General features: G+C 35.8%; 1 protein-coding gene across 3 annotated transcripts; it reads right to left on the bottom strand.

The window, feature by feature from the left end:
* Positions 1-4,531: 4,531 nt before the first annotated feature.
* LOC134233642 (uncharacterized) lies at positions 4,532-14,310 on the bottom strand. 3 transcript variants are annotated; one of them, XM_062715631.1, is made up of 17 exons: positions 13,923-14,310; positions 13,003-13,260; positions 12,688-12,882; positions 12,498-12,607; positions 12,271-12,400; positions 11,962-12,189; positions 10,254-10,459; positions 9,900-10,030; positions 9,385-9,491; positions 8,701-9,188; positions 8,362-8,529; positions 7,505-7,706; positions 7,227-7,418; positions 6,887-7,044; positions 6,350-6,667; positions 5,179-5,283; positions 4,532-4,742 (listed from the first exon to the last, which is right to left on the bottom strand). In XM_062715631.1, exons 1-17 carry the CDS (start codon positions 13,960-13,962, stop codon positions 4,590-4,592), a joined length of 3,189 nt encoding a protein of 1,062 aa, XP_062571615.1. In that variant the 5' UTR covers positions 13,963-14,310; the 3' UTR covers positions 4,532-4,589. The 3 variants fall into 3 exon arrangements, with proteins under 3 accessions (XP_062571615.1, XP_062571613.1, XP_062571614.1); XM_062715629.1 differs by having other exon boundaries at positions 10,254-10,462; positions 12,999-13,260; positions 13,923-14,307; XM_062715630.1 differs by having other exon boundaries at positions 12,999-13,260; positions 13,923-14,307.
* Positions 14,311-14,318: the final 8 nt, after the last annotated feature.

Raw genomic sequence — 14,318 nt, 5'->3', positions numbered from 1 at the left:
ATTCACAAAAATGAGCTAAACATAGGGCGAATTTGGTTTTGAACCAGTTTTGTAAACTGTTCATTTGTTCCACAAACTGGTTTTAAACTAGTTTAAACCCAGAACCGGATTTCCATTTGTTTTGGCTGTAACTGAAACCAGTTCGTTAAACCAACCAAACCACCTCTGATGGTGGTTTATTCGGTTTTATACGAAAGAGCGGGAAGTATTCCAAAATGGCGGTGATGAAAGATGGTGACTATTCTAATAAAGAAATAAAGTTATAAATAATTGTTTTTTCGAGGACAAACAACTATTTTGACTAAAATGCCACATTCTGATATATAAGGCTTCAGAGAATAGATAAATGCTGCATATTGAAAATAATGGTGTTTGTTCAATAATAATGAACAGAATATGTTAAATTTTCCTTTTCAAAAATAGGGTTTGAATCATTTGAACAAAGTTCAACATGAATGGTAAACTGTAGAACATATGGTAAAGACAGCTTAAATATTGGAAATCTGAAGAGTAACTATAAATATAGTGTTTATCTTTCCATGTGTAAAAAAAATGTGGAAATTGTTCATTTGATTTATCTTTGAGGCATTAAAAATATAAATACTGCACTTTAACTATATGTAAGATAATTAAAGAATATAAACACATTATAATTTCTTGGATTCTTTTATTAAGAAAAAGATTTTAACAAATTTATGTACATGTATGTTGTTCTGCATCTTTTTGACGCCATCTTGTATAAACTGTTCATTTGTTTTACCGAGGTAAACCGGATTGAAATTTAAACCAGTTTGAAAAACTAGTTTTAAACCTTAAACCAAAACCTGAACCAGTTCATGTGCAACAAATTCGCCCATAGTTTCACAGTCGATAAACTAGGTTTATCGGTTGTAAACTATAGTTTACGGACTGTAAACTATAGTTAACAACGTTAATCTATATTTTACATCCGTAAACCATAGTTAACGCGATAATCTATGTTTCACAACCGTAAACTATACTTAACACTGAAAACAATCATTTGCGATTGCAAAACATAGATTATCTGATAAATACAGTTTCACGATTTGTAAACTATAGTTTACAAACCGTTAACTATAGTTAACGATCTGATAAATATAGTTTCACGATTTGTGAAACTATGATTAACAACTCTTAACCATAGTTTACGATTGTAAACTATAGTTTACAAACGTGAATCTATGTTTATCAACAAAATCTATTGTTAACGCTTTTTACAGACAGATAAACTTAGATTATCATTCGTAAACTATAGTTAACAACCGTTAAATATAGTTTTACAGATAAAAACTATACTTAACGAATCGTTATCTATACTTAACGAATCGTAAACTATAGTTTACGGTTTGTAAAGTATAGTTTACAATCGAGAAACCTAGTTTATCAAATGTGAAACTAGGTTTATCTCATTTTTGTGAATTTGGCGTGCCATAGTTCACGGTTTGTAAACTATAGTTTACAGTCGATAAACTTAGTTTATCAACTGTGAAATTATGTTTAGCTCATTTTTGTGAATTTGGCGTGCCATAGTTCACGGTTTGTAAACTATAGTTTACAGTCGATAAACTTAGTTTATCAACTGTGAAATTATGTTTAGCTCATTTTTGTCAATTTGGCGTGTCATACATGGTCTTTTTTTTTCCTAAGCGGGGGACACAAATTCTCTGAATTAGCATGTTCTCATAGAAATTACATATAGAAGTTTTTGAGAAATCAAATCTGCCTTTTTTCCCAACAATACTTTTACTATTGAAAATGTTCATTGAAATACCAGTTGCCCCCCCCCCTCCCCAGTTAATACTACGGTAAATATAGTCATAATAACGTATATATACAGTGTACGTAATAAAGGTTTCAGTGAAAGTTATAATACAGCCACGAAGCATCGTTTTTGAAAGGGGGGGGGCAGCCAGACAAACTTTTTTTTTGACTTACCAGAAAAACTACGAAAGCCCAATGAGCTCATTTTCGTAGGTAAAAAAAATCTTTTCGCGTTATAACGCTAAAGTTTCGCGGTATAACGCGAAACTATCGCGATATAACGCGTAACTTTCGCGTTATAACGCGAAACTATCGCGATATAACGCGAAACTTTCGCGAATAAACGTGTAACTTTCGCGTTATAACGCGAAACTTTTGCCGTTTAACCAACCATTTGCTTTAGCCTCAACTTTCTTTTGATTTTGTCATCAAGTTATTCATTACAATGATAAGCAAAAGGCTATTTTGATCTTGGACTATCACAGATAAATTTTAAGCTTTCTTGCTATTGAATCCATCTTTACCGTCACAATGTGTCTTTCTCAACGTTGTTCAAACAATTCAAAGTTTATGTGAGTTTTCCAAAAGTTAAACTTCAAGATTATTAATTTCGGGGAAAATCAATCCTTTCTGGTGTCTTCTTTTTTGTGCATTCTCTAGAGAATTTGAAATAATCTTATTTTATAGAGATCAAGATCTCAGAAAATTGACAAAATGAGGTAAATTTGTCAATTGTGTCCCATCGCATTTGTGAAAATTGGATAGCAGATTTTCCTTTGTCTCCGTTGAATTCACTGTGGAAATACGATATCGTATTTTGAGGTTGCACCACGTTGTCATTCCATTGCTTACGAAAACATTGAAAATTCAAAGTATACAAAGTCTGCTGTATACCTACATAGTTTTTATTTATGGCTAGTCCACGAACTTCTCTATAACCCAATATATAAATATTGGAGAAAATCTAGAGACCCCCTCCTCCTCAATAAATTTGTAATTAACAATATTCAATTATAATTGTTATATAAACAGCATCATATGACCCGTTAAGCTCATGAAATTATACATTGTTCATTCACTTTTCAGTTATGTTTCTACAGTGTATAATTAATTTTTTGTCCAAAATGATTGATTTCTTAATTTACTAGTGTTACAGTTGTAGTAAATGTTACTGATTAAAAAACAGCTTGACGAAAGTGGAAAGTGAAGATTTTCCTTAAAAAATAATGTCTAAAGAATTTAATAATTTAAAAAACATGTACAAGAAAGTAAAATTCATTTTATTTATTCAATGGTAAGGTTTTAAAAAAGTATTCTGATGACTAAGCTATCCTATTCTCGCATTATTTCTCCAGTACATCTTCTGAGGAAATGATATTTTATAAATAAGTTCCTGAAGGTTCCCGTCTGTGTTCATGTTCTAATTTGTCAGTCAAGATCAATGTTCCTTAGTAACATTGCTATATGCATATTATGACGCGTTATAACGCGAAAGTTACGCGTTTATTCGCGAAAGTTTCGCGTTATAACGCGAAAGTTACGCGTTATAACACGAAAGTTTCGCGTTATATATATACGCGTTTATTCGCGAAAGTTTCGCGTTATAACGCGAATTTTTTTTTTTTACTAACGAAAAAGAGCTTATTGGGCTTTCGTAACAAACCAACCAACCAACCAACCCCCCCCCCCCCCTCCAAAAAAAAAGAACATTGCCCAAATTCGAAAATTCTATTTCGTGGTGGTGGGGGGGGGGGGGTGTAGAGGCCAACTTTTTTCAGATGCCGACTTCTTTCAGTACAAACTTTTTTGCATACAATACTGCATTTCCCTTATATTACTTTACCGTAGTATTAACTGGGGGGACCTGTATTTCAATGAACATTTTCAATAGTAAAAGTATTGTTGGGAAAAAAAGGGGCGCCCCCCCCTTCCCCCCTGTTGCTATGTGTCTCTGTAATAGCAATGACTTGCTTTTGGAAGCCCTAGCCCCAAAATGCAATGAAAAACCATCTCATCGTATTTATATTCCCCTTTTCAAACGAAAAAAGGGGGAGGTGAGAATACACAACTCTTATACCATGTGATTGCTATGGCACGCCAAATTCACAAACATGAGCTTATAGTTTCACAGTTGATAAAGTTTATCGACTGTAAACTATAGTTTACAAACCGTGAACTATATAGTATGGCGCACCAAATTAACAAAGATGAGCTAAACATAGTTTCACAGTCGATAAACTAGGTTTATCAGTTGTAAACTATAGTTTACGGACTGTAAACTACAGTTAACATCGTTAATCTATATTTTCGCAAATGACTGTTTTCAGTGTTATAAGTATAGTTTACGGTTCTGAAACACAGATTATCCCGTTAACTATGGTTTACAGATGTAAAAAATAGATTAAGTTTGTTAACTATATAGTTTACAATCCGTAAACCTAGTTTATCGACTGTGAAACTATGTTTCGTTCATTTTTGTGAATTTGGCGTGTCATAGATTGCATAAGAATGTAAAACAAACTGAAAAAGTAAACGTTGGCAACCCAGAACCATCACACTATAAATTTAGAATGAAGTTTTTTCCCACTTTATGAGTTGGGCCTAAGATATGACAAAACCTAGAGCATAGACCTGTTGCTGCAGAGTATTTTATATGAACCGTACTATAGTTAATAAAAATGAATACTAGTAGTCACGCTGATTCATACCATCGCTTTTGCATAAACCTTGTACTGGTCAAAAATAAGATGACGTTTAAAAATTAAATTCCTCCTAACTAGAAATATTTTTTTAAAAAGATTTATTATTTAGGTTCTTTCGTATATAAAGAGTAATGTGCTAGCTGCACCCGTCCCTCCTACTAAGTCACGTGGGTATTTGTCTTTCAGATAGTTGGCAGCGGCGGTTTTGTGTGACTCGTCAAATGGTGCCATACCAGCATAACAAAACGCTTTCCAACCCTGCAAATAAAACATCATGCATTAAGATCACAAAGAAAATGATACTGACAATATACATCAAGCTGTATATACGAAAAGAAATTGTCAATAGTATTAATAAATTTATAATATTTTCTCTTCTCTTTCAAAGTTATGAGAATTCTAAAATTTGAAAAGAAAAAAAAACTACCGGTATAATGAATAAATTAGAAAGATTTTAAAACTTGAGTAACTGATTTCCAAAAAGATAGTTCTAAATACTAAGTTAGGATATTTTATCTTGATAAACGCAATATATATGTATGTTATGCACTGGGGTGGTCTACACAGGGGTATTATATGCACGCGACATTTCAATACATCATTTTCTTTCAACTTGATGTACTAAATAGAGCACCATTATCAAAACTGAAATGGCACCAATCAATGACACTATATCACTTAAAATTTTACTCACAGTAGTAAGGTCACGAAGGTCTTTAGGGTTCGCAAGGTTATAATCAGTGGCGTGAGACGGATTAATTGCCCAATCACAAGTCTGTAGGATGTGTTTTGCCCAATCCTTCAAAATATTTGGAAACAAGAAAACATTGATGTAACCATCAATTGTCGCCCGGGAAATATATAAAGTAAACAATGAAAATGAGTCTTGATCATCAAACCGCTTCTTCAAAACTAGTGAAAAGGCATGCGTCTAATTGATGGAGACGATAGAAGCGAATATTTTGAAAACTTGTAGCCGGCTAAAAATCAATCAAAAAACGATACCATTTTTAACTTGATCAATTCCTCAAGTAAATGTTGGCTGCATAAAATATAAATTGAAGTTAGACTCATGCATCACCTATATTTAAAAATGTATTCATTTTCAATTTTAAAATATAAAACACGAACTGTGCAGAGTACGTTTTTATCCGAGAAGTAAAATTCGATGTTCTAAAAAAAGGGACCTGTCGTTTTTTCGAAAGTTAACGATAAGAAACTTTATATATCAAATATGAAAAACATATATATTTTTACAGATTCACTTTATGGAAGTAAATATATTATGTATCTCGTAATTTATGAACGGAAAGGACATTCTGATTAACAATCTTTTCGATGTTTAGAAAACCTTTAATTCTAAATAACTACTCCCACCCCAATCCCCATATACCAACACTTAAACTTATATGTATAGAGCAGCCCGGAGTGTATTCACTTTCAATTTTAGAATATAAAACACGAACTGTGCAGAGTACGTTTTTATCCGAGAAGTAAAATTCGATGTTCTAAAAAAAGGGACCTGTCGTTTTTTCGAAAGTTAACGATAAGAAACTTTATATATCAAATATGAAAAACATATATATTTTTACAGATTCACTTTATGGAAGTAAATATATTATGTATCTCGTAATTTATGAACGGAAAGGACATTCTGATTAACAATCTTTTCGATGTTTAGAAAACCTTTAATTCTAAATAACTACTCCCACCCCAATCCCCATATACCAACACATAAACTTATATGTATAGAGCAGCCCGGTCCTCCGGGCTGCAATAATTATACATCAACAGCACTACCCTGATAGAGTTAGCGGGAAACTTGTGACGTACAAATCATCGGAATATCATTCCTTTACGTTTACCTTGTCCATCCAATATTTGGATACTGCCGTGATTGGGATGATTTGAATACCAACTAAACACCCGTGTCTCATGGGAAACACATTAGGGTCACAGCCCCAATCCAAAGTGTAGACGTAGAAACTGTCCTCGGCTATTTGACCGACCACACCAAACTTCTGCAAAATTGGCGGGAATTGGTTGAAGTTGTGGTCGCGCACGTGATAGTATTCCCGAACAGAGGCAATCTCAAGGGCCAGCATCACTTGTCCTGTACCCCGCAGAATGGGGTCGTCCAAAGCGTCCCCCAAAGCAGCCAGTGCATGGTAGCAGTTTAACGACTAAAAGGGTATTTATTTTAAAATAAAGCGTTTGCAATTGTTTACATTTATATAAATACATTTCAGTTTCATTTTAGATTATTGTGCCTCATAAAAATGAGTCAGGATTCGATTTTTCGAAGAAAAAAACTTCACTTTTTATATAAGAATAACGAGCAAATTAATCTCCAAAGGAACGTTTGAAAACATCGCTTTCTCTTTAAATTCTAAAATTATCACCTCTGAGGAAGATTCCTCTTGCCTTAGCCCTGGCCCCACACCGCTCGCCCACGATATCCCCATGTAAATGTCTTTATGGCGTACCACAGGGAAAAATTTGTCCTTGTAACTAGGGTTACCTACATCTCGTGCTAAGGCATATATTCTCTGTCGGTGTTCTTAAGATGGGTAAAAAAGCAAAGAAAGTCATTTAGAGCTGTTGAATACGACCTAATGATCTAGAGTTATCCACCACAATGTTGCAGTTTTTAGTTTTTAGCTTACAGAATTTATAGACTTTCAAGTTATTGAATCAATAAAGATACTTTTAAAATGACTTCCAAACTGACAAATAACGTACGCTGAGCCCAGGCCTTGTCGTGACGCACATAATAGGCGAGGGCATACAGAAAGTACCCAAGATGGAAGTGGTGGTCATTGTAGAAGGGAAACCCATAGTCTGTGTAGAAGTGGGCTTCCCCATCCTCACCCCGAAGGAAAAGTCCACCCCACACAGTGTCATAATGGAATCGGTTTCTCTCTGGAAGAGAGTCTGCAGAAGAGATAGTACAAATTTGTATTGCATGTTTATTTACGTGGCTCAGCCCCCGAAGAAAATCTTTCCTTCACAATAATTACCGTCTATGCGAAGCCATTTTTCTAAGCAATGTCTGACTTTCCCGTCCAGAGATTGGTAATGGTGAGTTCCAAATGCACGTGAGATGCTAGCCAGTCGAGCATGCATGCCGATTCCCTTTCCCACACCGTAACTGTCTGAGAAAGAGCAGTATGACTCCAGATTGGCTTGAGAGGTATCCCTCTCTATAGCATGCAGGATGTCCTACAATGGATCAAAGGGATTGACTACGAAGGCATTAACTTAGAATCCTTCTCAATAGCTGATACAACGTAATATATAAAGAACGGATCAAGGAGATTGACTACAATGGCATGCACCCCCTCTAAAGCGTACAGGATCTCCTACAAATGATAAGAGATACTAAATTCAAAGCATGTATCCCTCCCGATAACTTGCAGTAGATCCTATAAAGGATCATAGAAATAAAGTACAATGGCACGCATCCCTTTCTTGAGCTGATATGAAGTCATACAAAGGATCAAAGTGATTAACTACAAAGGCATGTGTCCCTCTCTGTATATCTTGCAGGACGTGGATGTCCTAAAAAGAATCAAAGATATTGATTACAAAAGTATGAATCCATCTCTATAGCCTGCAGTGTGTTCTGTAAAGGATCAAAGGGATTGTATACAAAGGATGCACCCATCGTCTCAATAGCTTGCAGAATTTCATACAAAGGATAAATGAGATAGACTAAAAAGGCATGAATCCATCTCTAAAAACAATGAAGGATGTTTATGTTACTAGTAGATGGTAGAAAATACGACCTTCAAATACCTTAGTAGCATTGGCGAAAAGGTAGATAATTGGTACTATTTCATTGACCTTAGTTTGTGGAATCCAGGGCTAGAACTACCTGAAGATGTTGGTTGTTGGCCTTTATAGCCTGTACAGCAGCAGGATCGGGTTCCATAGCGGCACGTGGTGCCTCCATGTCTAATAACCAGCTCGCTCCCTCAAAACCCTTGAACGTATAGACTGTAGACCGCAAATTTGCTGCAAAATGATCTTTTAAGATGTATGCCTGCAATGAAAAATTAAGATAATATTTTTTAGACATTCTCCTTCATATCATAATTTAAATGTCACTTATTTTGAAGTGAAGGTTTTCTTTGTCAATATGGTCTCTTCATTATCAAAACTTCCTTTGAAATACTAGCGTACATGTATATGTACGTAAAATGCTTTAACATACATGGTGTGGCATCGTGATCATGAGAAGCGTTCCTGCTGACTGATAGGAAAACTGGTTGTTGGGATTCCAATCAAAACTGGCATATGCTCGGTCATTCTTGACGCAGTAAGACGCCTTAGGCTTATAGGAATACACCCCAAGATACCTGTCTAGAACTGTATCATTTGAGTGATCTCCCCTTGGACCCGCTCCTAAATAAGCTAGCTGCATGAATCCTGAGTAATGACCACCGTTTGAAGGAGTAAAAATTATTGTATTGTCGACCTCGTTGATGTGCGGGGTGACTGGACTTTGGAAATACAGTAAGAATTTTCTTGTTTGGTTTGGTAATTCATCACCTGGTTCATTCAGTTCCATGATAAACTTCGACCCCTGGGTTAGAGGTCGGGAAGAGGCAGTCGTCCGAATCGTGTGAGGTGAGTGTGTCTGATGTTGAGGGGGTGTGGTGATGGAGTGTAGGGTCGGGGCTGGAGTCACGTGACTTCCACCTGAATGCAGGATATAAAAAAATTCCTATTGTGATGTAAGGTAAACACCAAGTTGCATACATGGTTTGAGTACTACTCTTAATAAAGTCATATTTCTTTCAGACAGAACCCTTACATTACATTGCTGTCTTCACATTTATTAACTCAACCTCTTGTTTACACATGTATATGTTTCCGGTTTTCATAGCTTTATTACCTGAAGCCGTTGATCCTAAGTCAGGTCCCCCACAGACCATTCTATATGGGCGTTCTATCCAGTAAGAGTGTGGAAGGGTTACGTAACCTATGACGTTGACTGCAAGTCTATAAGCAAATTGGAACATTGCTAGCAATTGAAGACTAATTACTTTAAATTTTTAATCACAGTTTCAAATTGAAATTTTTTCCTTACATTAGAATTTCGATAATAGATCATCATCAAATGATTAAAAACTGTTTTTATTGTACAATATTCAAGTAAGAAACAGACACTTCCTCAACTTAGAAGTCTCCCACATAGCAATTATTTCAAGTCGCAAACAAAAAAACAGTACATGTAAAAGTTTTCTCTTTAGAAAGTATAACACATTTTCATATTATGCTGTTTGCATGTGACTTCCTTTTTTCGATAGATAAAGCATGAAGATATACTTCTTACAGCTAAATGAGAGTTTCCGGTCGCATAAGAAGATTAGAATGTAAACTTTTGCCTATATTTTGCTTTCTCCTTACTTAATGTTCTGAGCAGGTGCTCGCAGTTTGACAGTGACGGTGTTTCCGGTGTGGGTACAGAGGGTGGGGTTACAGGTGCGCATAGGTGGGGGGTTCCCCCAGGCATTCTCCGGCTCAACAGCATACTGAATCTGTTAGTGACCATTAAGGTATAAATAAGTGATAGCATTTTACTTATTAAAGGTCATGCAATATCGCCATTTTCAAAGTTTAAAATCGAATATGAATGGAGATTTGATATTTATATTGAGCCTTATTTTTGTTTTGACATATTAAACTGAAAAACATTACATTGAATTACTGCCATGTCAATGGATACAAGTAATGTAATCAAAATGTACATGCTTAAACAACCTTGTCAACACCTGGGATGTTATAGTGACCAAGGTCAACATCAAGCTGCAGATTCCTGTTGGAGTCACACGATGCATGTAACGATATATGACCCCCAGCTCTTTTTTCGCTGCGTCGACTATGACACGTGACTTCTTCCGGGTGATTTATCCAATCCCAAGGAGTGACGTAGTGACCAACGTAGTTAAAAGCAAACGCCATAACACCTGCTCAAAATATTGACATAGCAAATATAAATTTTGCAATGTTTCTATCAAGCATGCAGATTCTAGCAGCATAAAGAATACGATACACTCTCAGAACCCGCTTGAACTCATACAATGATTTATAATCCAATGCCAACCAAGTTTGGCATACACAGGCAAACGGCAAGAAATTTAGTTTTGAGGGTTTGGATCAAATTTGATAAAATTAATATAATCAAGAATATGCCCATAAAATTCCGTGTCCTAATAGTAAAATTCTCACCCACAAGATCTAAAATTTCACAATTTTGGAAGCCATGCATTATAGTTATGTATTTATTTTGTCTGCTAAAAAATTCTGGGAGCAGAGCTATATGAAGATCTTTATTAAAAAATAACACATTTTCTCTTGAGCAACAAAGAGCCCCCTCATCTCCAGAAGACACGATGAAGTGTTCCATGGATTTCACAAGTTCGGAAGAAGCACTCTTGCTCATTAGAGTTATGTACATAATTTCTCTTCGGAAAATACCCAAGATTTTCAAAGAATGAACGCATTTCAACATTGATCAATGGAGCACCTTAACTTCAAAATCCCTAAATAATCTAAGGACCATTGTTAATGGTTTTGCATAAGGAAGGATATGGAGACAACGAACAGTATTCAATCTCAAAGTCCATAAAACAATACAAAATAAGAGCAGAGCAAACACGGACCTCCGAAACATCAGAGGTGGGATCAGGTGTCATGGAGGAGTGAGCATCCCCTGCTTACCGGTCACACCCGTCGTGTGCTCCTTGTCACCATTGTCAGGAAATAACGGGAAAATCCGTCGTCAATTCAGTGTATCAATAATGGACTAACAATTGGTATGAAAAACGTCAGTCAGCATTTGACTCAATGATAAATTGTATTTGCTGACAAGGTCATTGTATCGACCATAGAACTTACGAAATGATGACTTTAAACGAGGCTGTTGATATTCTTGTTTCGTCAACTTGCTTGTCAATAATTTACCTCGTTTTAGAAATTGTTTATACGTAGAGCATGCTCTTGCGTATCGAATCAACTGAGATGTATACACTCTGTATGCAGGTGATGAAGGAATGTTGCTGCATAAGTAAGGGAAGTTGACGATAGAAAAGTTAAAGTCGTCACGTTTATCATACAGCTTGGTTGTTAAGTTACCATTAACGTCTTTTTAAAGTAAAATATCCAAGTATGAAACAGATGTGTCAGACTCTGTCGTGTCTTTAATCTCAAGCTCTCTTGGGTGTATCGTATCGACGTAGGAATGGAAATCACCATTGTTAATTGACAATACGTCATCGATATAGCTGAAAGTCGATTTGAAGGCCACGGCAAGTGTTTTCTTCTTTTCACGCATAAGATTTTGCATAAATTCTGCTTCATATGAATACAAAAATAGGTCTGCTAAAAACGGAGCGCAAATGGAACCCATGGGAATTCCAATAGATTGTAAACGTTGGAAGACATAGATGATAGTCAAAAGAAATCTAACCATGAGCATTGGGCACGTCTATTTGCAGGATCTTTCCATCACTAGAAAGTCTACACTTTCTGGCATCACAGTTAGTCATAGGGTGATCCCCGGCAGTCCAGCGAGCCTTCGGTCTGGCAGCAAACTGTATCTTAGTCACATCTGTGATTCTTTTGGTGTTTTGAAGTCTTAGGTGCAATGTTCCACCAGAGCAGGTGGCGCTAGCATGCCCACTTCCAGCATCCAATACTTCATGAAAATTAGGACATAATCAGATAAATTATGTCTCTATACAGAGGTATGTCGCAAAAATATACAGACATTACATACCTGTTCTTTCTAAAGGGCAGTTGAAATTTACATGGTGTCCTGCAAAGTTGGACAAACAGAAAGGCTTAATAACGGGATTGGCGTTAGTGAAAAGATGGGTCAGCAAGGCCGATCCACGCACCAAGGGCACCTGAAGCGTGGAACATCTTCACCTTAATATGTATTGTCTTTGCAATGTACATCGTATGTTACTTGTATTCGAAAGAAAATAGTACGGTATACGATACCTCCATTTTCCCTCCGTTGCCATGATATTCAAAGTTGGCGTACAGATCTCCAAAACTTGTCAAAACCGGATCGGAACTTCCGGAAATTCCTACTCTGACACCGGACTCACCTGAACATGGATGAAAACTTGATGATAATATCTAGTAGAAACAGCATATGCGACCAATACTGTGTTTTAGTCATATTTACCTGAGAATTCACCTCCGGGATTCCCGTCTGGACCGCTTACCACTTGTCGCATGTTGGTTCCCATGTCTGTCAATTTGTTCCAAGGCTCACCAGACTTCCATGCTGATTGCTGCATCATCAAATCCGTTCGATCCGGATTTGTCCACCTGTCCATTGTATATGCGTCGTACACAATACCAGCGGAATTCATTATTGCTGAAAGATTGGTAAAAGTTCCTTCCCATCTTCATCACTCGAGAAAAAAAATTTCATTTGTGAAATTTAGCTCGTATTTGATATGTAGCTACACCCAATTTTTCAGAATAATTCACCTGCCTTCATAAGGGAACAGCCTCATTGGAATTGGTTTGTTATTCTTTATTTCATTGGTTGCAAAATGGTGAGTTGGAAGCGGTCCATGTTGACGCATATTACCGGTCCTAACCGGAGACGCTTTGTTCCCTACCTCCGCGGTTCTTCCAAATATGATCCCTGGGTCAGCTGTGTCCAAAGGGTGTTCTTCGAGAGGCGTGCAGCTGGGAGGTAGGGCGCCATCAGTCGGTGAAACGAAAAATCCAATCAAGCACGACAGAACTAAGAAATGAATTTAAGGACAGATGATACAAACAATTTTTTTCTTTTGAATAGTCTTAATATCATGTCACAAGTTTAGAAATGTAGATAATTCTTAGCATTTTTTCTCCTAAGAACTGGAAAATGAAATAAACTTGGAAAATATTAGTAATATTACACTCAGTTAAGGTTTACAGGTGAAAATAAATTTCAGAATATGTTACCTTGGTGCCAAAAGTGTAATATAAACTTTAGAAAACTATACCAAGCCAGGTGAATAATAATAGTAATACAAAGAGCAAAATTACTTTTTTATTATCATTAGGTCAAAATATTGAATTAAGAAATATACGAATATATGTATCATATCTTAACCTATACAAAATATACAAGATCCAGAATTCTTCAAAGTAAGTTAAGTTACATGTATTATCTCATATATGGTTAAATCATTAAATTTAGAAAGATACTTTTCATCAACTGAGACACAATATACATGAACATGTGAAGGATCATAAAGTCTTCGAAATAGTTATTCATGAATCATTAATAAATAGACAAAGTTATATCATACCTAATGTGTCTACTGAATAATGACAATGTAAAAGCAAGAATTATTGACCTTCGTATCAGTATGAAATCTTACTTTTGGATAAAAGTCATAATTTCTTCAATTACTTAACCTGTCAATGTCGGTATAATGATTTTTCTCTGCAATGCCATGGTGTTCTGTCGGCTCTTCGCATGGAATATTTTCTGTCTTATCTATTGAATACGACCGTAGTGTCGACAAATAGATAAAAACAATCTTTGCGTTACAGTGACTATTACCGGTAGAAAACGAACAATTAATTTCGCAATAAATACTGAAATTTTAAATGGAATTTTCTTTCAGAAAATATTGTCTACGGGCATAGCCCAGAAAGATTTGGAGATGTGATTTTTTAAAATTGTTTTTTGCTCAATATGTCAAAAAATTAAAGTGGGCGACAGCTGTGGACACGATTTTCTAAAGGAAAATTCCCCTTGAAATTGGCTAATTTGAGGCTTTTTCTGTTAAAAATACAGAAATGCATCAC

Source organism: Saccostrea cucullata, unplaced genomic scaffold, assembly GCF_032062105.1.
Source record: "Saccostrea cucullata isolate Sc308-1 unplaced genomic scaffold, CSIRO_AGI_Scuc_v1 ctg174, whole genome shotgun sequence".
NCBI classification, from domain to species: Eukaryota; Metazoa; Mollusca; class Bivalvia; order Ostreida; family Ostreidae; genus Saccostrea; species Saccostrea cuccullata.
The sequence above is the reverse complement of the archived record's forward strand: the minus strand, read 5'-3'. Positions and strand labels throughout refer to the sequence as shown.

Coding starts and splice junctions, on each gene's coding strand:
- LOC134233642 (XM_062715631.1), bottom strand. CDS start 13,962: ATGGCATTGCAGAGAAAAATCATTATACCGACATTGACAG. Junction 12,401..12,497: donor GCAACGGAGGGAAAATGGAG/GTATCGTATACC, acceptor TCCACGCTTCAG/GTGCCCTTGGTGCGTGGATC. Junction 6,668..6,886: donor AAGAGGAATCTTCCTCAGAG/GTGATAATTTTA, acceptor ATACCCTTTTAG/TCGTTAAACTGCTACCATGC.